This window comes from Pantherophis guttatus, chromosome 2 (assembly GCF_059756535.1).
Source record: "Pantherophis guttatus breed Tessera chromosome 2, ASM5975653v1, whole genome shotgun sequence".
Classification (NCBI taxonomy): Eukaryota; Metazoa; Chordata; class Lepidosauria; order Squamata; family Colubridae; genus Pantherophis; species Pantherophis guttatus.
In genome coordinates, this window is record NC_142064.1 from 293071570 (window position 1) to 293095458 (window position 23889).

General features: G+C 51.4%; 1 protein-coding gene across 1 annotated transcript; it reads left to right on the top strand.

Annotated features, from left to right (window-relative positions):
• The first annotated feature begins 2689 nt into the window (after positions 1-2689).
• On the top strand, positions 2690-23606 carry LOC132711382 (H-2 class II histocompatibility antigen, E-S beta chain-like). Its single transcript, XM_087885011.1, has 9 exons — positions 2690-2851; positions 4205-4495; positions 8828-9109; positions 9259-9372; positions 9611-9634; positions 21362-21643; positions 21800-21913; positions 22151-22174; positions 23229-23606. Exons 1-9 carry the CDS (start codon positions 2767-2769, stop codon positions 23240-23242), a joined length of 1230 nt encoding a protein of 409 aa, XP_087741137.1. The 5' UTR covers positions 2690-2766; the 3' UTR covers positions 23243-23606.
• The last annotated feature ends 283 nt before the right edge of the window (positions 23607-23889 follow it).

A 23889-nucleotide genomic window follows, 5' to 3' on the forward strand; every position in this document is an offset into this window, starting at 1 on the left:
ACAGCAAGCCCCGGATCAGCAGCCTGCGGCTGCCGTGGCACCCCCCCCTTCTGAGCGACCTTCAATGGGACCCCGGGGAAACTGGCATACTTCCTGAGCCGGGTCTGGGCCTACATTGATCAATATGGGAACTGATACCCCTCCGATCGAGACTTAATCTCAGCCATCGCCGAAGGCATGAACGAGGGAGAAGCATTGGAGTGGATAGCCGAGCTTCACAATGAGGGGGCACCAGAACTAGAGGACATGGATGATTTCATCCAGCTGATGAGGTTGCGGTTCAGTAACGTCGCCCAACAAGTGGAAGCAGAGTCCCAAATCACTGCGCTGAGACAAGCTGGGAGGCCCGCCAAAGAGCTGGTGTGGGAGTTCCAGAGGCTGGCAGGGAAACTACGAGACTGGCTGGAGCGACTAATGGTCCACACCTTCAAGGAAGCCCTGGATCTGGACCTGAGGTAGGCCTGTAACATAAGGGAAATGCCAACCCAAATACAAGCATGGTATGAGAATGCGGTGGCCCTGGATCTGGACCTCCACCCTCCGAAGAAGCCGGCTGCTGAGAAGCTAGCCAAACGGCCCCTTGGGTGATGAGCGCAGCTGAAGAAGCCCGCAGAGCTGCCACCCACAAGACCTGGGACCATCAAGTGCTACCGGTGTGGTCAACAGGGCCATTAGGCATCGGAATGATTGGCTCCAGAGCCCCTGCCCCAGGTGAAGTCCCCTGCGGGGGGCGGTGGGGGGGCTAAGAAAACCCTGCGGAAACCACCGGACAAGGGACGGAGTGCCAAGCAAGTAGCGGAGAGCCCTGTCCAGCCTGCAGAATCGGAAGGGAGCCCGACCGAGGGGGGGGTGTCCCCCTCCCCCTCTCAGGGGGAAAGCAGCGGTGAGGACGACCCGATGGTGAGTGGAACCATCCACCCCTTTGCCCTCAAAATCACCTTAACGGCCCCTGAGACCGGAGCCCAGGGTGAAGTGGAGGCAGTCATAGACATAGGCCGCACACGATGCCTAATTAGCCCCCACATAGTTAAGCAGCTAGGCCTACGCACTTGCCCCCTACAACAGCCCATTAGCTTCGAGCAGGTAGACTGCTCACTAATTGGCGGGACCCCGGCCACCAGACTCATAGAGCTCATCAAGTTAGAGCTGGGACACCACAAGGAGCTCCTCCAGTTCATAGTCGCTCCCAAAATGACAGACCCCATAATTTTGGGGCTCTCATGGCTTGATAAGTGGGGACCCACAATCTCCTGGGATGGCAGCCACAGAAAGATAGTTATTGGACTGGGCCTGTTGTCACTGACGGTGCTCAAGGCTCGACTCAGACTTCTCTTCTTCCGAGGTGGGTAAAAGGAGGAGCCAGATTGTTGGGGGGAGAGGCTGACTCTGTCAAGCGCTTAGAGAGGGCTGTAAAAGCAGCGTATAAAGCGGTGTATAAGTCGAAGGGCTGAGGCTCTCTAGGGAAGATCCTGAGTGCCAAGGCCAGGGGGGTTTCCTGCCTGTTTCTAGGCCCTGCCAGAGTTGGTGTCTTTCCCTCCTGGATGGAGCCTCCATTGGAGTTCTGGTTTCCTGCCTTCCTCTTTGTCTGGTGCTGATCCCTGCTTATCTGTTGGCTCTTGGAGGGGAGGCGTCTCTTTTTTTTCCCTTCCGAGCTTTATTCCTGTCCCACAGCCAAAATAGGCAAATCTCATCAGGATCTGCACAATCAGATGGCAAAATTTCTTCCAAAATGTCACTTTATATATTTTGTTCTGCTGAAAGTAGAGATTGTGGTTCATTATGGGAGAAGATGTGGACGTTCTCCGAGGAAAGGAGCAGGAAGCGGAGGAGAAACGGCCGAACTTCATTCCGGGATCTTCATCTGGGGCTGCTTTGCAAGGAAAAGGGGGATCCCGACCCACAGAAAGAAAGAAGCATTTGGGGTTCAGAGGTGGAGAATTGGAAGGAGCTGGTTTGTCCAGATGTTCTGAGCAACAGAGACACGTGTTTCAAGGAAGGGAAATGTAATTTTCTCTTGTAAAGTCAAGGTATCCCTATGGAAATTCCCTCGTGAAGGGGAGGGGGGGCTGGGGAGAGGATCCTGCTGGATTAGGAGGGATTCCTGCAGATCCCTCTTCCTGCATGGATTGTCAGCTGAGGGTTTTCCTGTCTTCCCTTCAGATTGGGGTGAGTGTGTGATCCCCAAGTCCTGGCTGGCTGTGGGGCTTCCTCCTTCCATACTGAGCGGGGGGGGGGGAGCCCGAAGGACCCCTTGAGCTCTGGATCCATTTTGCCCTTCTGGAGTCTCAGCTGATCCAGTTTAGGCTCCTTCTGGGCACTGTGGGAACTAAAAGGGCATCTAGTCCGCCCCTCCAGTCCAGGCGCACAGAAAAAGGGAGACTGGTTGAGAATCGTGTGTGTGTGTGTGTGTGTGTGTGTGTGTGTGTGTGTGTGTGTGTGTGTGTGCAAAAAGAAGTCCACATTCACCTCCGGAACTGGCATAAAACACCCCCTAGAATACTGAAGGGAATCCACCCACCACTTTCTCCGCTTCTCTCTCTGCTCGCAACTATCTTCTCTTGCGACGAAGTCAAGGGAGGCTCTGCCCGGAGACCGATGACGCTGCAGAAGGGAGAGTTCCCATTAGTCCTCCTGCTCTTTCTGGACACTCCCAAGTCCGAAGTTGGAAGAAAACTCCTCCCCCCCTCAATCCAGACCCACCGATTCCGCCTCTGGGGCTGGGAGCGTCTTTCTCTTCTCTTTGGGGGCGCTTGTGGGGCAGCCTCCATGGCTTTGGCTGGGCTCCCCCTGATGCTGTTGGTGGGGGCGCTGGCCCGGATCCCCGGAAGCGAAGGGGGGAAGGAGACCCCCGGTAAGGAGGGGGCTGGGCGGCGGACGAGGCGGTTGGGGGAGGAGGGGGTTGTGGAGAAAGACCCCTGGAGGGGGAAAGAAAGCTGCTGGGACTCCAGAGCCTGCAACAGCCTCAATCTCTGCGTGGTCTCCTCCCCCCACCCCAGGAGGACGGAGAGGGACCTCTTCCCCAATTGTAGCGGAGATGGGGATCTCAATTGGGCCCCTCTCTCACCCACCCACCCCCAGTGTCTGGGTCGGAGTCGGCTGAATCGAAGGAGGAAGGGAAGGAAAAGCGAAAGTGAAAGAGGGAAACTGAGGCATTTTCAGCCCTGAATCCACAAAAGGGAAAAGAGGCATTTGAGCAAAAGTCTTTGGGCTTCTTCAGAAACTTCACTTTTTCTTCTGAATCTCAGATTTGGGACTTTGAAGGTCAGGCAAGAGGGGGGCTTCCGTCCCTTCTGGGGAACCCTCCAAATTTGGGGAGGAGACCCAGAACCCCCCCCAATCCGCCATTGCTCGTTTGGGACCTGGAGGGGAGGGGAAGCTGAGAGAGGAGGATATTGGTGAGGGGGGCTGGAGACCCTCCCTGTGAGATGCTCTTGGGGGGGCTGCAGGGGGTCTTTTTGGGGAGGGCAGACTAAGCACATGCTTAGGGCACCAGGCCCAAAGGGGGAACCACAAAGTTGAAAAATAAAAAAAAAAATGAAGATTTGTAAAAAAAAGAAAAAAAAAGAAAGAATCTTGGGGCACCAGTCCTTAGGGCACCAGTGAGCCTTAATCCACCACTGGGGGAGGGGGAGGGGAAACAGGTGGGATCCCCGAGAATCCTCCAAAGGGAGGGAGTTGGGCTGAAGATTCGGGGGAAGAAGAAAAGGTGGGGGGACCCAGGGAAGGTGGGGGTTTAAGGGCTGGGAGAGCCCGGGAGAGTCGGTCTAGATGTCCTCATTGTGGCCCCTCCCCATATCCCCTCCCAAAGGAAGAGAGAGTGGGGGGTATGGACGTTACTTTCCCTCCTGCCCCCCCCCCCCAATTCCTGCCCCTTTAGATCCAACGTTTCTTGCAGAGATTGAATCAGATTGCTGGACCAGATGAGCTTCTGCCTGCCTTTTCCCACCCTGGGAGGATGGAGGAGGCTGTTCCCCTCCCCCTCTTTCTTCCCTCCCCACTCCGGACCCCCCAGCGAGTCTGCCTTCCTCTCTGGGACTGAGAGAGTTCCCACTCCCTCTTCCAGGGGGCGTCTTCTGCCAGTACCTCCAAGGAAGGTCCCCCGCAACTCCCCCTTCCCACATGGGTCCCTTGTCCTCTCCCAGCGGCTGGGAACGATGGGCCCTGGAGTCCCTCCTGACGGCCTTCCCCCTCCCCCTCCACGCAGCCCATTTCCTGCACCAGATGAAGTCCGAGTGCCACTTCCTCAATGGGACGCAGCGGCTGCAGTTCCTGGCCAGGTGGTTCTATGACCAGCAGGAGTTGGTGCGCTTCGACAGCAACCTCGGGAAGTTCGTGGCCGTCACTTCGTTGGGGCAGCCGGATGCGGACAAGTGGAACAGGGATAAATTCACCCTGCAGATTGCAAAAGCTGACGTGGATCGCTTCTGCCGGCACAACTACGGGGTGTACAACTATGAGGCGTCCAAGAGGGAGGAGCGCCTGATTGGCCGGAGAGGTGAGTCTGGGGGGGGGAGCTCTTCCCTGGGAGGGGGATGCCAGGACCCCCTTTCATTTCATTTCATTCCTTGGGATCCTCCCGGATGGAGGTTTTACTCCTCATTTATTTATTCTGCACCTTCAGATTGACAAAATCTTCTTCCCAGGATCCAAACTTTCCTCCTGTGTGGAATCTGGGATCCCTTTGATCCATTTCCCCTCCCCCCAAGAAAATCCACCCTAATATGTTTTTTGTGCGGGAGGGGAATCCAACAAGGTCTCTCTCTCTTGCTCAATGCAGGCTGTCCTCCACTTAACAAGAGTTCATTTAGTGACTGTTCAAAGTTACAACGGCACTGAAAAAAACAGCATGACTGTTTTTCACACTTACGACCGTTGCAGCCTCCCCAGGGTCACGTGATCCAAATTCAGATGTTTGCAAACTGACTCGTACTACTGACAGTCGCAGCATCCCGGGGTCACGTGATTCCCTTTTGCAACCTTCCGATAAGCAAAGTCCCTGGGGAAACCAGATTCACTTAACAACCCTGCTACTAATTTAACAACTGCAATGATTCACTTAGTGACTGTGGCAAGAAAGGTCGTAACATGGGGCAACATTTATTGAACAAACGTCTCACTTAGCAACAGAAATCTTGAGCTCAATTGTGGTCCTAAGTCGAGGACTCCCTGTATCTACATATATATTTCTCTCTATCCCTGATTCATTTCTATCCTATTCAGGAACCTCCCGTCTCCCTCCCTCTTCCCACCCAGAAGCCCCTCCCTCTCTTCCTCTGCTCCAGAAATGCTGTTTTTGGCATTTAGGACAAAAAATGTGGTTTTGTACCAAAATTTAAAAAAAGAATTAGTGGAGTCTCTTTCGCCTGTTGTCCCCCTTATATGGGTTTTTTCCTTCTTTTTCTCTGGCTACCAAGAGACGCTCTCAACCTTCCCTCAACTCTCCCCAGAATTAATTCAGCCTCCATTTCTCTGGGAAAAATCACGTCTGAGTCTTGTTTCTTGTTCAATGGACCCCAGCAAAGGAGCATCAACTTCCCATCTTTCTCTAATATTTTTATCCAAAATCCAAAATAAGCATCAATTTTATGGATGCAGATCAAAAATAAAAAGTAGATCTGTGTCCTATTTATTACATTAGGCATCAAGCTTGATATCAAAAAGAAATCTTGAATAACATGATGTGGGGCAGATAAAATGTACTTTGTCCTCCTGCTGTTTTAAATCAAGAAGTCTCTATTTGTCTATTAAATTGGATTCCTGGATGGGCCGAGGGAGAAAGTTGTGTCCCTTGGGAGGTATTTAAAAGGAAAAAAAAACCTTTTTCCGATCCAATTAAAATCTCCAGCAACTCCCATCTGGCCAAATTGGAACCCCAAAATCTTCACACTGCAGTCTTGTAAATAAGGAGGTTTGGGATGGGCTATAAAAATAAAAATGTAAAAATACCAAATTGCAGCTTTAAAATCTGATCCTTCCATTTTCTTGCTAAAAGACTTTTTTTCTCATCCAAAATTTGCATTTCCTGTTTTTTAAAAAAAAGCCATTCTCAGTTTGTAAAGCCTCTTCCTTCTTTTAGCAATTCCACAAAGGCCTTTAATGTCCCAAGAGGCAAATGGGATTTTCCTGAAAAAAGAAAACAACTCACACCTGAAATGCTGCTATTTGTCTATGTGGAAACCTGACCAGATCCCAGATTGGAATTACAAATAAACATTTAAAAATGGGTTCTTCTTAAGCATTATAGAATTTACTGTTAATAAGAAAATCCCTCGAGAAAAAAAAATGGTTAGCAAAGGACTCTGGGCTGGAATGGATCTATTGTCAACTCTCTTGGGGGGCTCATCCAGACTACCCCCCCCATTAATCCATCCAAGAGTTGTGCCAGTTGGAGCATTTGCTGAAGGAGGAGATCCAGATCCCAGATCCCCTCTGGATCCCTTCCCCACTCCCTGCCCCCCTCATCCAGGGCAGAAGCTTCCCTCTGGGAGTCAGAGGGACCCCTCCCCACCTCCTTCCCCAGGAATGGCCGGTCCCTGCGGCTGGGAAGGAGGCCGGCTGGGTGCAGGCAGAGACTGGTCTGGGGGGGGGGTCTCCCTCTGAATCCCCCCAAAGCCCCCCCAGGAAGGATCCTCGAGAGAGATCATGAGATCCCCCAAAACCTCTTCCATCCTTCCTGCTCTGAAGGGGGGATTCAGGGTCTCTCATCTTCAATGGGGGAGAAACTTTTCCTTCAGGGGATTCTGGCAGTTATGGGGAGCAAAGGGCTGCCCCCCCCCCATTGGGCTCCTTTGCCCTTTCCTTCAAAATGCCTCTTTCTGTTGAGGCTGCCTAAAATTGGGGGGTTTTGCAGCCACATCACATTTTGCACTTTTCCCCCTGAAATCTTCTGCTGATTTTTTTGTTTATTTCTGCATCTTGTGGATCCTAAAGGGAGAAAAGGGAAAGTGGAAGGAGAAATTTTCTCTCTCCAAATAAAACTTTTTGAAAAGTGATTGAAACACCAAAGAAAATTAGGACAAAGATCTTTATTTATTTATTTTATTTATTTTATTAGATTTCTATACCGCCCTACTCCCGAAGGACTCAGGGCGGTGCATAGCCAAACAATAAAAATCCATACATACAAAATTTAAAATAGAATAAAATCAAATTAGATAATTTTGGCTCCAACAAATTTAAAACCCCAAACTTTTAAAACCAATTTAAAATTGAATATATAAATACTAAAAGATATTTAAAATTTTAAAAATCTTTTATAAAAGAGGGGGAAAATTAGGCCAGGCCGGCCTGGTGAAATAGTAAGGTCTTTAAGGCGCGGCGGAAGGTGCGCAGATCCGGGATCCTCCGTATCTCTGGGGGGAGCTCGTTCCAGATAGTAGGTGCCCCCACAGAGAAGGCTCTCCCCCTGGGGGCCGCCAGTCGGCATTGTTTGGCTGACGGCACCCGGAGGAGCCCCTCTCTATGGGAGCGTACCGGCCGGTGGGAGGCTATTGGTGGTAGTAGGCGGTCCCGCAAGTACCCAGGTCCTAAGCCATGGAGCGCTTTAAAGGTGGTAACCAGAACCTTGAAGCGCACCCGGAAGACCACCGGGAGCCAGTGCAGCTCATGCAGGAGGGGTGTTACATGGGAACGCCATGTCGCTCCCATTACCACCCGTGCGGCCGCACTCTGCGCCAGTTGGAGCCTCCGGGTGCTCCTCAAGGGGAGCCCCATGTAGAGAGCATTACAATAGTCCAGGCGGGAGGTGACGAGGGCATGAGTGACCGTGCGTAACGAGTCCCGATCCAGAAAGGGACGCAACTGGCGGATCAGGCGAACCTGATGAAAAATCCTCTCGGTCACGGCCGTCAAGTGCTCTTCTAAAGACAGCCGTGAATTCAGGAGGACGCCCAAGTTGCGAGCCCTCTCCGTGGGGGCCAATGATTCGCCCCCAATAGTCAGTGATGGCGTCAACTGACTATATCGGGACGTCGGAAACCACAGCCACTCAGTCTTGGATGGGTTGAGCCTGAGCCTGTTCCTCCCCATCCAGATCCGTACGGCCTCCAGGCACCGGGACATCACTTCAAGGGCATCGTTGGGGTGATCTCTTCTCTTCTCTTCTCTTCTCTTCTCTTCTCTTCTCTTCTCTTCTCTTCTCTTCTCTTTTCTTTTTTGTTCTTTCTTTGGCAAACTTGGTTGATCACCTTCAGGGCTGCTCAGAGGCATTTGGCTCCGTCCTCTCTCCTCTTCTCTATAACCTCCGCATGAAGCCGCTGGGTGAGGCCATCCGTCACCAGGGCTGGAGGTCTCCTCCGTCTGCTGATGTGATAAGGTTTCATCTCCACCTCTGGGGACCCAGGAGATGCTGAGGCTGCCGCCTCGAGGGTCCCGGAGGCTGTGGGGGGAGGGGCTGAGTGGGGGATTAGGGGCTTCGGCTGAACCCTGGAAAGGCCAAAGGGCTTTGGGTGTTGGGAGCCCCAAGATGGGGGACTTTAACCAACTTCCTTCTGGGTGGAGCTGCATTGTCCCAGAGACCCAGTTGGCAATTCTGGAGATTCTCCTGGACTCCCGGAGAGCAGGTGGCAGTCACGGCTAGGAGAGTGTCTGTAAGACTTTGGGTTAGTTGTGGCCACTTTGGCAAATTAATTTAATAAATAACTAAATTTATTAAACAAACAAACAAATAAACAAATGTTGTGGTATTAGACCTAATTAAAAATCTGGTTTCATTTTCAACGAGATCCCAAAAATCATCCGACTCGTGCTGCGTCTGTCCTTCCCGTCTTCTGTGTCATTTCTTTCCTGTTGTGTCTCTCATGTGGCTCCTTCTCCTCCTTCCCTCCAGCCAAGCCCACCGTCTCCATCTCCCCCACCAAGATGGACCCCTCTTCCCCCAACACCATCCTCCTCTGCACCGCGACGGGCTTTTACCCCGTGGAGATCAAGATCCAGTGGCTGAAGAACGGGCGGCCGGAGGAGGAGGGCGTGGCCTTCGGGGAGGAGCTCCAGAACGGAGACTGGACCTACCAGCTCCAGGTGATGTTGGAGACCCAGCCCCAACGGGGGGATGTCTATACTTGCAAGGTGGAGCATGCCAGCCTGGAGGCCCCCATCACCGTCCAGTGGGGTAAGAGCCCCTCCCCTCCTAGTCTGTGGACCCCATCCTGCCCTGAGAAGGGGGAGAGACCCACCCCATGGGGAGAGCTGGAATGGACCCTCCTGGGGGAAGGTGGGCCTGATCCTCCTGCTCAGGTGAGGCTCCTTCTCCTTCCCCAGAGCCCCGTTCCTCCAGCTCTGCCAGGAGCAAACTCTGGACGGGGATCATGGGGGCCGTGATAGGAGTGGCCTTCCTGGCTGTGGGGCTCTTCTCCTACCTGAAGAGCAAGAAAGGTGAGTCTGGGGGGCTGGAGGAGAGGTTGTGGGGAGGGGACCCTCTAGGGGAGGCCTCTCCTCAAGCTTAGCAGGTGGCCAAGAGGGGCCCCTTGGGGAATATTTTTGGCAGCTTCTCTTGTTTGAGGGGCTTATAAGTGAAAGTCACACAACCTATGATGGGCTATCAATGGGGAGGGGGTCCCGCTGAGTCCTCCAGCCCATGAAGGGTCCTGATTGGGTCTTTTTCTCCTTCCAGCAATTCCCATCCAACCTCCTGCAGGTGAGTTTCTCCTCTTCCCCCTCATCTCAACCTCTCCTAAGAGTTATAGGTGGCTTTTAAAATTCCTTAATTGTTCCTTTAAAAAAAAAAAAGAAAAACACTTGCCTGAACAATATATCCTTGTTGTGGATAGAGCAGTTTTTTGGATTTTGGGCAACGCTTCTTTACAGAGATCTGAAAAAGTATCGCAATCAAAAACAAAAGCACACAGAAATGCTAAAATCTTGCCCAGAATTTTTCCACATTTTGGGAAATTGCCAAAGGGAAGGGAAGGGAAGGAAGGAGGGAGCACCCCAGGTTTAAATTCCCCCACGCATTTTGTAAGCAACCCACCCATTCTGTTAGGCTCACTGTGGAGGGGGGTTCCTGAAGGTATTCAGGAACGGGGACAAATTCCACCCTGTGCCTGTTTCAAAAGGGGTCACACCAGGGGTGAAATGCTTGCAGTTCTGACCGGATCCCCTGATCCGGTAGCGATGGCAGAGAACCGGTAGCAAAAATCCCTGCGCCCCCCCCCCCACCATGCCCAGCTGAGCCGCACGATCATCAGAGGCTTTTTTTTACTTTTCAAAGTTTTTTGAAAAAGCCTCTGATGATCGCGCGGCTCAGCTGGGATCATCAGAGGCTTTTCAAAGAATTTTTTTATAACCTCTTTAGCCGAAGAGGTGGTAAAAAAAATGCTTTGAAAAGCCTCTGAAGATCCCAGCTGAGTTGCTTGATCGGCAGAGGCTTTTCAAAGCATTTTTTTCTGCAACCTCTTCAGCCAAAGATGTTGTAGAAAAAAATGCTTTGAAAAGTTTTTTTTTTAAAAAAAAGTTGGCCATGCCCACCCAGTCACATTAACCCCCACCAAGCCACGCCCACAGAACCAGTAGTAACAAATTTTGCATTTCACCCCTACTATGCACTGCAGTATTGTAGGCCACTTCAGCAAATGGCAGGAGATCTGCCCAGCTAAATTGCTGATAATGAACATAGCATCTCAGGTATTGTTCTGTCATTGCGTTCGCTCGTTCTGCAGCTCCGTTCGTCCTCGGGTGGGAGGTGGAGCTGAGTCCTTGAGATGAACCTATCAACTTAATGAACTCCCTCCAAAACTTCGCCCTGAACTGCACCCCACCCTCCGGTCCGAGAGGATCCTTCTTGGCTCCCCATGCAGACTCCTTTGGGTTCATCAGTTGGAACCTGGACAGGCTCTTCTTCCTGACCCCCCTTCTCCTTGTGAGAATTCCCACAATTTCTGGCCAAGTGAGCCCAGGCTCCCCCCTTTGCTGCCACCCCCATCGTAGCCCCGTCTTCTTTCTTCATATGAAGCATCCCAGCCTTTTCCTCCCTGAAATGGGCGGATTCTCTCTCTATGTGTCCCTGCCTATCAAGCACCCCCCTGCAGTGTGGGCCTGCCTTGGGGGTGGGGCACGAAAGGGAAGAAGAATATATTACTTACAGTAAAAGTGTCTCTTTATATTCTGATTTTCTTCCCCATCTCTTTTTCTACAGCCCTCATGAATTAATCCTGCTCTCTGATGCAAAAGCATATTTTTTATTTAACAGCTGAAGACTCTTTGTCCTGTTTGCAACCTGTGAGAAATGGAGGCTGAAGGTGGCAGGTTGGGGGGGAGGAGGAGAATGGCAGCCTGGATCTTCTCCTGCTGAGACACACATACACCCCAGCTTCCTTTCAGGGCCGCTCTTTCTTGTGAGGGAGGGGTGGAGACCATCTAGACTGTCCCCAGGGATGCTAGGTGGACCTGTCACTCTAGTCCCCTCATCCCTCCTGGCTTTGAACCCACAGCAGCTTCATCTACATTATTCTTCCTCCCACTCACTTCCCTTCCCTTCGCTTTGCTATAAAAGAATAAACTTCAGATGTAAGAAAACCCTGGAATCCTCCCTTCCTCTTCCTCCTCTTCCTTTTTGCTGCCCCCGCAGGAGGCTCCTCCCTCCGCTGCCTCTGGATCCACCATCCCGGCTACTTTTGGTCCGAAGCCAGAACTGGTTCAGGAGGAGGGTGGGCAGATCCAGGGAGGCGAAGGGGCAGGACCCCCCTTTCTGCTCAGAGGCCCCCTTGCTCTGCTTCCCCTCAAGCCCCCTTTGGAGGAGCAGAAGGGCAGCAGGCACGGTCCTCCCTGAGCATTTGTGGGGAGCCATTGGGGGGCACCCGAGACTCCCCTACATTCACCCAGCCATTTCAGCCATTTCTGGAGCCACAACTGGAGGGTCCTGTCCCATTTCGGCACCCAATGGCTCCCTCCCTCTTTGGGGCTCAGATTCCAATGGTATAGAGTCTCCTGCTCGATGGTATAAATGGTGTAGGCCTGAGCAGGAGGTTGGACTAGATGACCTCCAAGGAATCCATCTGAAGCCGTTCCTGGTGCAGAAGACATTGCCACGGAGGGGAAGACCTGCTCTCTGGGAAAAAGGGGGGGATTTCAATGGGGCAGCCCTAAGTGGAAGACCCTTCCCTTCTCCCCATCACCTCTAGATGCCCCTAGACAGCCCTCCAACTGAGTCTCGCCCTCTCCAGAGGTCATCCAGACTGACTCTGCAGGACTCCAGTGGCCTCCATCACTGAGGCAGAATTTCCCCCTCCCCTTCCTCATCTGGGGTCTTGGGGCCACCACAGGAAAAATAATTATAAGAAATAACCAACAGAACTCAACAGAAGAAAGAGGAAAACCTCCTTCAATGCATTTGGGTTGATATAAAGGGGGGGAAAGAGGGATGGGGGAATATTCGGAGCCTCCCAACCAACCAGAGGAAAGAGATGGAAGTTTCTGTTACTTAGCCGAGGCCCGGAGGAAGCTCCCCCCAAGAGTCATGGGGGGCTTGGACTCCCCTGGCCTCACCTGGGAGGCAGGTTCTGGGCCTGGTGGAAGAGGAAAGAGGCTCCTGGGAAACCCAGCAGACCAGAGGCCGCCTTGGAAGCAGCCCCCCCTCCTTTCCCCCCATACGGGGCCTTTGCCACCAGGGGAGGGGAGACCCTGGACGGGGCCTTCTCCAACCCCCAGGGAGCCTTTGAGGCCGCCCCTCCCCCTCCTCCTCCTGGCCCCTCCGATCCTCTCTCTGGGAGGCTCCGGTCAGCAGAGAAGCCTTTAAGGTTCATCAGAGAGGACCCAGGAGAGAACTAGGGAGACTGAGGCCAGCAGAAGCCGTGGAGGCTCTACAAGGAGATTCCTTCAAGGGCAGAAATTGGAACATATTTAAAGAGGCTGCAACGAATGGACAACACACTGATGTGGATGAATAAGCTTCTACTGTCTCTACTTATATTTAAAATAATAAGGTTATCCATTCACCCATCATCTCTCTCTCTCTCCTCTCTCACATTTATGTAGCCCCTCATCTCACAACAAGTGAGGTAAATAAAAACAGGTATTTACATGAAAGTATTAAAAAACATTCAAAGCAATAAAAAATATTTTAGAAAGAAGGAATATTAGGCAAAGAGTCACTTTTTTCAGTGCCATTGTAACTTCTAATGGTCACTAAATGAACCGTCATAGGTCAAGGACTCCTTTCTTCAATGGGCTTCAACTGAGGGAGAAAAGGACCAGAGAGCTATAATGAGGTGGTGGGGAGGGGTCCCTTCAGCCGCTTCCAATGGGGCAGAGGACCTTGTGGCTGCCCCACCTGCAGACTCAGCCATGGGGCGGAGGAGGAGGAGGAGGAGGGGAGTCCCTGAGGGAGAATGGAGGCTTGTTGCCTGCTGGATCCTGGCCAGGTCCTCAGTTCCGCTTCGGAGGAGCCCAAAGCTTCAGGCTGGGGAAGCGAAGCCCAAGCGCCTCTGCAGCTCTTGGGGGATGGAGAAAGAAACTCTGTGTGTGTGTATTTTTGTGTGTGTGTGTGTGTGTGTGTGTGTGTGGAAGAGAGAACGCGGAGAAGAGCATTGGAGATTGGAGTTCTGGTTTCCTGCCTTCCTCTTTGTCTGGTGCTGATCCCTGCTTATCTGTTGGCTCTTGGAGGGGAGGCGGGTCTTTTTCTTCCCTTCTGAGGTTTATTATTGTCTTTTTCGAATGGGGTGTAAATGTGATTTATCTCTCTGGGTCTGTTGACAACCAGAAGTTTTCCTCTCGGGATTCCTGGACAAGGAACGTGAAATATAAATTTACGACTTTATTACTGGACATGCTGACTGCAGCAAAAATTCCTCATATGCAAAAATGGAAAGAAACCTCCATCCCCAGGATGGACAAAGTGATGGAATGAAAAATGTGGCAGAGATGGCAAGATAAACTTTTTGACCAGAGGAAAGAATAGATTTCCAGCTGTTTTTCTACCTGGAAGCCCCTTCTGGACTTTGGGCAGAAAAAAATGAAATCTGGACTTCTGGGATTTACTGATTAAGTTAAGTTGTTGGTATAGAAATGGTTAATATTTACTTACAGAAGAAATAAAAACAGAGACTAGATGGGAGATTGGAGGAGAATCATGGGGGGGGGCAAAAGGAAGAGGACATGAAAGACCCTCCAGATTGCAGCCCCCCAAGACTGAAGGGATCCCCTCCCCCACTTTCTCCGCTTCTCTCTCTGCGCCGAACTCTCTCCTGCATCGGGCGAAGTCAAGGGAGGCTCTGCCCGGAGACCGATGACGCTGCAGAAGGGAGGATTCCCATTGGTCCTCCTGCTCTTTCTGGACTCTCCCTCTTCCGAAGTCCGAGGAAAACTCCTCCCCCCCTCCAGACCCTCCGATTCCTCCTCTGGGGCTGGGAGCGTCTTTCTCCCCCCTTTGGGGCGCTTGTGGGGAGCCTCCATGGCTTTGGCTGGGCTCCCCCTGATGCTGCTGCTGGGGGCGCTGGCCCGGATCCCCGGGAGCGAAGGGGGGGAGGAGACCCCCGGTAAGGAGGGGGCTGGGCGGGGGAGGAGGGGGCTGGGAAGGGGGAAGGAAGCCTCCCCCAGCCTCGATCTCTGCGTGGTCTCCTCCCCCTCCCTCCCCACAGCCCCCCCCCAGGAGGACGGAGAGGGACCCTAATCCTAACCCTCCCCCCATGTAGCCAGGTGGGGGTGGCAGCCTCTCCTGTGCCTGGGTGGGAGGGGGCTGCAGGGAAAGAGGAAGGGGAGGAAAAGCGAAAGTGAAAGAGGGAAACTGAGGCATTTTCAGCCCTGAATCCCCAGAAGGGAAAAGAGGCATTTGAGCAAAAGTCTTTTTCCTTCTTCAGAAACTTCACTTTTTCTTCTCAGTCTCAACTTTGACGCTTTGAAGGTCAGGCGAGAGGGGGGCTTCGGACCCTTCTGGGAGAGACCCTGAATTTGGGGAGGAGACCAAGAACCCCCCATAATCCCCCTGGAGGGGAGGGGGAAGGGAGGGAGGAGGATGTTGGGGGTCTGAGTTGCTCCTCGGAAACTGGCTCCCTTTTGTGATGGGGGCGGGAGACCCTCGCTTTGAGCGGCTCTTTTTGGGGAGGGGGAGAGGAATCAGGAGTCCCCCAAAGGGAGGGAGCTGGGCTGAAGATTCGGGGGAAGAAGAAAGGGGAGGGGAGAGACGGAGGGGAGGTGAAGACTGAAGGGCTGGGAGACGCCAGGAGAGCCAGGAGAGTAGGTCTAGATGTCCTCATTGTGGCCCCTCCCCAGATCCCCTCCCAAAGGAAGAGAGAGGGGGGGGATGGAAGCTACTTTCCCTCCAGCCCCTCCCCCCATCCTTCCTGCCCCTTGAGATGCAACCTTCCCTGCAGAGACTGAATGGGATCGCTGGACCGGTTCAGCTTCTGCCTGCCTTTTCCCACCCCTCCCCCTCTTTCCTCCCCTTCCCCCTCCAGAGCCCCCAGGAAGCCTCCCTTCCTCTCTGGGACTGAGAGAGTTCCTGCTCCCTCCTCCAGGGGGCGTCTTCCGCCAGTCTCTCTCGGAAGGTCCCCCGCCACCCTCCCCCTTCCCGCGTAGATCCCCCCTCCTCTGCCAGTGGCTGGGAACGATGGGCCCTGGAGTCCCTCCTGACGGCCTTCCCTCCCCTCCTCCTCCCCCTCGCAGCCCATTTCCTGGCCCAGGTGAAGTCCGAGTGCCGCTTCCTCAACGGGACGCAGCGGGTGCGGTTCCTGGACAGGCGCTTCTACGACCGGCAGGAGATCTATTACTTCGACAGCGACCTCGGGAAATACGTGGCCGTCTCTCCGTTGGTGCAGCCCGATGTGGACACCTGGAACAGGGATGAGCGCATCCTGCAGTACCAGAAGGCCTCCGTGGATCGCTTCTGCCAGCACAACTACAGGGGGTTCAGCTACCAGGCGGCCAAGGCGGAGGAGCGGGTGGTTGGCCGGAGAGGTGAGTCTGGGGGGGAGAGAGGGAGGGGGGCTCTTCCCTGGGAGGGGGAGGACCCCCCTTTTCTTTCACTCCTTGGGATCCTCCCAGGTGGAGATTTTACTCATTTATTTATTTATTTATTCTGCACTCTCAGATGGACAAAATCTTCTTCCCAGGCTCCAAACTCTCCTCCTGTCTGGAATCTGGGATCCCTTCGATCCATTTCCCCCCCACAAGAAAATCCATCCAGATAAGGTTTTTTTGGGGTGGGGGTGGGGGAGGGGAATCCAGCCAGGTCTCTCTCTCTCCTGCTCAATACTGGCAGTCCTCCACTTAACAACAGTTCGTTTAGTGACCGTTGAAAGTTACAACAGTAGTGAAAAAAAATGACTTATGACTGTTTTTCACACTTACGACCGTTCAGACTCCCCAGGGTCACGTGGTCAAACGGACTCAGACTTGTGACGGTCACAGCGTCCCAGGGTCACGTGACCCCCTTTTGCGACTTTCTGATAAGCAAAGTCCATGGGGAAGCCAGATTCACTTAACAACCTTGTTACTCATTTAACAACTGCAGTGATTCACTTAATGACTGTGTTTTGTTTTTTGTTTTGTTTTCTTTTTATTGGATTTATATACCTCCCTACTCCCGAAGGACTCAGGGCGGTGAACAGCCGCAGAATAAAACACATAAATACAAAAATTTAAAATAGAATAAAAACGAATTAAATAATTTGGCTGAGACAAATTTAAAATACCCAATAATTTAAAAACAAATTAAAATTTACATTTAAAAGGGGAAAAGATTTAGGCCAGGCCAGCTTGATGAAATAAGAAAATCTTGAGCGCGCGACGGAAGGTGCATGGATCCGGGATCCTCCGTATCTCCAGGGGGAGCTCGTTCCAGATCGTAGGCGCCCCCACAGAGAAGGCTCTCCGCTCTCCCCATTGGACATTGTTTGGCCAATGGCACCCGGAGGAGCCCCTCTCTATGGGAGCGTACTGGCCGGTGGGAGGCTATTGGTGGTAGTAGGCGGTCCCATAGGTAACCAGGTCCTAAGCCAAGAAAGGTCGTAACATGGGGCAAAATTCATTGAACAAACTCCAACTGGTGCAGAATGAGGCTCCAACTGGTGCAGAATGCGGCCGCGCGGGGGATTATGGGAGCGACTGGGCGCTCCCATGTGACTCCTCTCCTGCGCGAGCTGCATTGGCTTCCGGTGGACTTCCGGGTGCGCTTCAAGGTGTTGGTGATCACCTTTAAAGCGCTCCATGGCTTAGGGCCGGGGTACTTACGGGACCCCCTTCTGCCACCAATAGCCTCCCACCGGCCACTTCGCTCCCACAGAGAGGGCCTCCTCAGGGTGCCGTCGGCTAGACAATGCCGGCTGGCGACCCCCAGGAGGAGAGCCTTCTCTGTGGTGGCACCTACCCTTTGGAACAATCTACCCCCAGAGATACTAGTGATCTCCGACCTCCGGACCTTTCGTCGGGCCCTAAAAACTCATCTCTTTCAGTTAGCCGGTCTCTCTTGATTTTATGATTTTATGGTTGGTTTTAAATTTTGATATGGATTTTAAATTGATAAATTTTAAACTATGGGCCAAATTTAATTATTTTAAATCTATTTTTAATCGTATTTATGTATAAATGTTTTTATTTTGGCTGTTCACCGCCCTGAGTCCGAAAGGAGAAGGGCGGTATAGAAATTCGAATAATAAATAAATAAATCTCACGTAGCAACAGAAGTCTTGGGCTCAATTGTGGTCCTAAGTCGAGGACTCCCTGTATCTACATATATATTTCTCTCTATCCCTGATTCATTTCTATCCTATTCAGGAACCTCCCGTCTCCCTCCCTCTTCCCACCCAGAAGCCCCTCCCTCCCTTCCTCTGCTCCAGAAATGCTGCTTTTGGGCACTTTGGGATAAAACCTTATTTTTTACCCAAAATAAAAAAAAAGAATTAGCAGATGCTTTTTCACCTGTCGACCCCTTTCTATGGATCTTCTGCTTTTCTTTCATCTTTCTTCATTCAGAGTCATTTCCAGTCCAGCAGCTTTTCAATCCAATAAGGAAACAGATGAGTAACAAAAGCAGCTTAAGAATTTGTAATCACGATTCAATCCTTAAACCGAGATGTAAAAACCCCAATAACAGGAACCCTGATCGCTTCCGTTCTTCCTTCCTGGGGAGGCTCCTGATTTGGGGGGAGAATCCAAAAACACCCACAAACCTTAAAACTGAATTTGGGGTCCTAAGAAAGAAATTGGCCTCCATTCAGCCCTGAAGCCTCCGATTCTTTCCTTCTCTCTTCCAGATTCCTTCAATGTTGCCTACATTCGTTTTTCTCCTTTTATTTCTTTGTCTAATAAAAATCTTCTATATTTCTATCCACTGATGGGGTTTCAGAGGCCAATCAAGGATTTTAGCTGCCCTTGTTGCCATTCGGCCTTTCCAGGGAAATTATATTCCTTTTATTAGAATCAGAGAAGTCTTGAAAGCATCAATACTTAAGAACTGGTTAAGTTTAATGTTCCCATTGTGACTCCAGAGATTCTCCAAAAATAACGTCTCACCATAGAATCCAACAAGATCTTTCTTCCATAAGAGGAAAACCTCCAGATCCTAAGAGAGAAGAGCCTCTTGGAGCATTTGCTCCTTCCGGAAATTATTCAATATTTTAGGGGAACCAAAAGAGATTTTGCTCTCCACAGATTCAGTCTGGAGGCAAAACTCATTTTCACTCCTAAATTCTTCCCTGCAAACCTGGGAGGATTTTAAACTGCCACATAAGATGCATTTGGAAATGTTTTTCCTACCAAAGAGGATATTTTCATGGAGATAATAATATTCAACTGTTTAATTTGTTTCCGGACAATATTTAAAGTTTAAATATTCAACCACTTTGATTCATTTATCTAGTGATTTTTGATAACCTCCAAAAGTGCCCCAAGTGCCAATTGTGTTGGTGTTGTGAGTGTGTCTCTTTTGTGGGCCTCTCAGAGACTCCCTCCCTCCTCCCTCCTTCTGGGGGTCTCTGGGGGGATTTTCCCTTCAGGGAAAGGAGCTTCATCAGCTGCCCAAAGACCCCAAAGCCCATCCTCCCCTCCTCTTTTCCTCCCTCCCCTCCTCCCTTCCTCTGGTTCAGGGACAGGACCAAAATCTCTGGATGGTTTGTGAAAAACCTTTAGCTGCTCAGAAGCTTCATCCACATAAATAGAATGCATTTTCATTATAAATCCAAAATATTGATCCTGAATTTCATTGTGATTCATATAATTTCTTCTTCATCTAAAGTATTATTTTTACTTCCATGAAAATACTTCAGACAAGAGTCCAATAATTCTCCAGGGGTTCCTGTTCCTTATTAAAAGAACAGGAATATTTATTAAATTCTGTGTATTTAGAGCAAATTGTTGGTGCAGCTCCAGTTTAGGAGACCTGAAATCACAGGATGTTTCTTGAGTCTCTTTGGGGGAATTTTCTCTTCCTTTTTCTTTGACTTCTGAGCTGACTTTTCTCTCCGGAGAGATCCGGGCGTCTCCTTCCCCCGAGAGGCCAAAGCTTTTCTCTGGCCACCAAGAGAGGCTCTCAACCTTCCCTCAACTCTCCCCAAAATTATATATATGTATATAAAGAACTTAATGAATCCAGCTGAATCAGTCTGCCTGTGGGTGCTTTCTGGATTTGATTTTTACAAGAAACTTTTCCTGGAAAATAAAAACAACTCACACCTGAAATGCTGCTATTTGTCTGCATGGAAACCTGACCAGATCCCAGGTTGGAATTACAAATAAATATTTAAAAATGGGTTCTTCTTAAGCATTATAGAATTTACTCTTAATAAGAAAATCCCTCAAGAGAAAAAAAAAATGGTTAGCCAAGGACTCTGGGCTGGAGTGGATCTATTGTCAACTCTCTTGGGGGACTCATCCAGACTAACACCCCCCCCCCCATTAATCCATCCAAGAGTTGTGCCAGTTGGAGCATTTGCTGAAGGAGGAGATCAAGATCCAAGATCCCCTCTGGATCCCTTCCCCACTCCCTGCCCCCCTCATCCAGGGCAGAAGCTTCCCTCTGGGAGTCAGAGGGACCCCTCCCCACCTCCTTCCCCAGGAATGGCCGGTTCCTGCGGCTGGGAAGGAGGCCGGCTGGGTGCAGGCAGAGCCTGGTGTGAGGGGGGGTCTCCCTCTGAATCCCCCCAAAGCCCCCCCAGGAAGGATCCTCGAGAGAGATCATGAGATCCCCCAAAAGCTCTTCTGCCCTCCCTGCTCTGAAGGGGGGATTCAGGGTCTCTCATCTTCAATGGGGGAGAAACTTTTCCTTCAGGGGTTTCTGGCAGTTATGGGGAGCAAAGGGCTGCCCCCCCCCATTGGGCTCCTTTGCCCTTTCCTTCAAAATGCCTCTTTCTGTTGAGGCTGCCTAAAATTTGGGGATTTTGCAGCCACATCACATTTTGCACTTTTCCCCCTGAAATCTTCTGCTGATTTTTTTGTTTATTTCTGTATCTTGTGGCTCCTAAAGGGAGAAAAGGGAAAGTGGAAGGAGAAATTTTCTCTCTCCAAATAAAACTTTTTGAAAAGTGATTGAAACACCGAAGAAAATTGGGACAAAGATCTTCTCTTCTCTTCTCTTCTCTTCTCTTCTCTTCTCTTCTCTTCTCTTCTCTTCTCTTCTCTTCTCTTCTCTTCTCTTCTCTTCTCTTCTCTCCTCTTTTCTTCTCCTCTCCTCTCCTCTCCTCTCCCCTCCCCTCCCCTCTCCTCTCCTCTCTTTTCTCCTCTCTCTCTCTTTCTCTCTCTCTCTCTTTCTCTTTCTCTCTCTCTTTCTTTTTCTTTCTTTCTTTGGCAAACTTGGTTCACCTTCAGGGCTGCCCAGAGGCGTTTGGCTCCGTCCTCTCTCCTCTCCTCTATAACCTCCGCATGAAGCCGCTGGGTGAGGCCATCCGTCACCAGGGCTGGAGGTCTCCTCCGTCTGCTGATGTTATAAGGTTTCATCTCCACCTCTGGGGACCCAGGAGATGCTGAGGCTGCCCCCTTGAGGGTCCCGGAGGCTGTGGGGGGAGGGGCTGAATGGGGGATTAGGGGCTTCGGCTGAACCCTGGAAAGGCCAAAGGGCTTTGGGTGTTGGGAGCCCCAAGATGGGGGACTTTAACCAACTTCCTTCTGGGTGGAGCTGCATTGTCCCAGAGACCCAGTTGGCAATTCTGGAGATTCTCCTGGACTCCCGGAGAGCAGGTGGCAGTCACGGCTAGGAGAGTGTCTGTAAGACTTTGGGTTAGTTGTGACCACTTTGGCAAATAAATTTAATAAATAACTAAGTTTACTAAACAAACAAACAAACAAATGTTGTGGTATTAGATCTAATTAAAAATCTGGTTTCATTTTCAACAAGATCCCAAGAATCATCCGACTCGTGCTGCGTCTGTCCTTCCCGTCTTCTGCGTCGTTTCTTTCCTGTTGTGTCTCTCATGTGCCTCCTTCTCCTCCTTCCCTCCAGCCAAGCCCACCGTCTCCATCTCCCCCACCAAGATGGAGCCCTCTTCCCCCAACACCATCCTCCTCTGCACCGCGACCGGCTTTTACCCCGTGGAGATCGAGGTCCAGTGGCTGAAGAATGGGCGGCTGGAGGAGGAGGGCGTGGCCTTTGGGGAGGAGCTCCAGAACGGAGACTGGACCTACCAGCTCCAGGTGATGCTGGAGACCCAGCCCCAACGGGGGGACGTCTACACTTGCAAGGTGGAGCATGCCAGCCTGGAGGCCCCCATCACCGTCCAATGGGGTAAGCCCCTCCCTCCCTCCCCTCCTGGTCTGGGAACTCCCATCCTGCCCTGAGAAGGGGGAGAAACCCACCCCATGGGGAGAGCTGGGATGGAGCCTCCTGGGGGAAGGTGGGCCTGATCCTCCTGCTCAGGTGAGGCTCCTTCTCCTTCTCCAGAGCCCCGTTCCTCCAGCTCTGCCAGGAGCAAACTCTGGACGGGGATCATGGGGGCCGTGATAGGAGTGGCCTTCCTGGCTGTGGGGCTCTTCTCCTACCTGAAGAGCAAGAAAGGTGAGTCTGGGGGGCTGGAGGAGAGGTTGTGGGGAGGGGACCCTCTAGGGGAGGCCTCTCCTCAAGCTTAGCAGGTGGCCAAGAGGGGCCCCTTGGGGAATATTTATGGGAGCTTCACTTATTTGAGGGGCTATAAGTGAAGATCACACAACCTATGATGGGCTATCAATGGGGAGGGGGTCCCGCTGAGTCCTCCAGCCCACGAAGGGTCCTGATTGGGTCTTTTTCTCCTTCCAGCAACTCCCATCCAACCTCCTGCAGGTGAGTTTCTCCTCTTCCCCCTCATCTCAGCCTCTCCTAAGAGTTATAGGTGGCTTTTAAAATTCTTAAATTGTTCCTTTTTTTTAAAAAAAACTTGCCTGAACAATATCTCCTGGTTGTGGATAAGAGCAGTTTTTTGGATTTTGAGCAACGTTTCCTTACAGAGATCTGAAAATGTATTGCAATCAAAAACAAAAGCACACAGAAACGCTAAAATCTTGCCCAGAATTTTTCCAAGTTTTGGGAAATTGCAAAAGGGAAGGGAAGGGAAGGGGAGGGAAGGGGGGGCATTCCTTCCCATTCCTCCCTTGGGGAGGGAGCATCCCAGGTTTAAATTCCCCCACGCATTTTGTAAGCAACCCACCCATTCTGTTAGGCCACGCCCACCCAGTCACATCCCCCCACCAAGCCACGCCCACAGAACCAGTAGTAACAAATTTTACATTTCACCCCTACTATGCACTGCGGTATTGTAGGCCACTTCAGCAAATGGCAGGAGATCTGCCCAGCTAAATTGCTGATAATTAACGTAGCATCTCAGGTATTGTTCTATCATTGCATTCGCTCATTCTATACCTCCGTTCGTCCTCGGATGGAAGGGGGAGCTAAGTCCTTGAGATGAACCTATCAACTTAATGAACTCCCTCCAAAAACTTCTCCCTGAACTGCACCCCACCCTCCGGTCCGAGAGGATCCTTCTTGGCTCCCCATACAGACTCCTTTGGGTTCATTAGTTGGAACCTGGACAGGCTCTTCTTCCTGACCCCCCCCTTCTCCTTGTGAGAATTCCCACAATTTCTGGCCCAGTGAGCCCAGGCTCCCCCCTTTGCTGCCACCCCCATCATAGCCCCGTCTTCTTTCTTCATATGAAGCATCCCAGCCTTTTCCTCCCTGAAATGGGCGGATTCTCTCTCTATGTGTCCCTGCCTGTCAATCACCCCCCTGCAGTGTGGGTCTGCCTTGGGGGTGGGGATGAAAGGGAAGAAGAATATATTATTTACAGCAAAAGTGTCTCTTTATATTCTGATTTTCTTCCCCATCTCTTTTTCTACAGCACTCATGAATTAATCCTGCTCTCTGATGCAAAAGCATATTTTTTATTTAACAGCTGATGACTCTTTGTCCTGTTTGCAACCTGTGAAAAATGGAGGCTGAAGGTGGCAGTTTGGGGGAGGAGGAGAATGGCAGCCTGGACCTTCTCCTGCTGAGACACACATACACCCCAGCTTCCTTTCAGGGCCTCTCTTTCTTGTGAGGGAGGGGTGGAGACCATCTAGACTGTCCCCAGGGATGCTAGGTGGACCTGTCACTCCAGACCCCTCAACTCTCCTGGCTTTGAACCCACAGCAGCTTCATCTACATTATTCTTCCTCCCACTCACTTCCCTTCCCTTCGCTTTGCTATAAAAGAATAAACTTCAGATGTAAGAAAACCCTGGAATCCTCCCTTCCTCTTCCTCCTCTTCCTTTTTGCTGCCCCCGCAGGATGCTCCTCCCCCCGCTGCCTCTGGATCCACCATCCAGGCTACTTTGGGTCCGAAGCCAGAACTGGTTCAGGAGGAGGGTGGGCAGATCCAGGGAGGCGAAGGGGCAGGACCCCCCTTTCTGCTCAGAGGCCCCCTTGCTCTGCTTCCCCTCAAGCCCCCTTTGGAGGAGCAGAATGCCAGCAGGCACCGTCCTCCCTGAGCATTTGTGGGGAGCCATTGGGGGGCACCC

Bases quoted from the DNA above. Each gene is read 5' to 3' on its own strand.
- LOC132711382 (XM_087885011.1), top strand. From the start codon at position 2,767: ATGGCTTTGGCTGGGCTCCCCCTGATGCTGTTGGTGGGGGCGCTGGCC. The intron at 9,110-9,258 runs GTAAGAGCCCCT...CTCCTTCCCCAG, and splicing joins CCCCATCACCGTCCAGTGGG to AGCCCCGTTCCTCCAGCTCT. The intron at 9,635-21,361 runs GTGAGTTTCTCC...CCTTCCCTCCAG, and splicing joins TCCCATCCAACCTCCTGCAG to CCAAGCCCACCGTCTCCATC.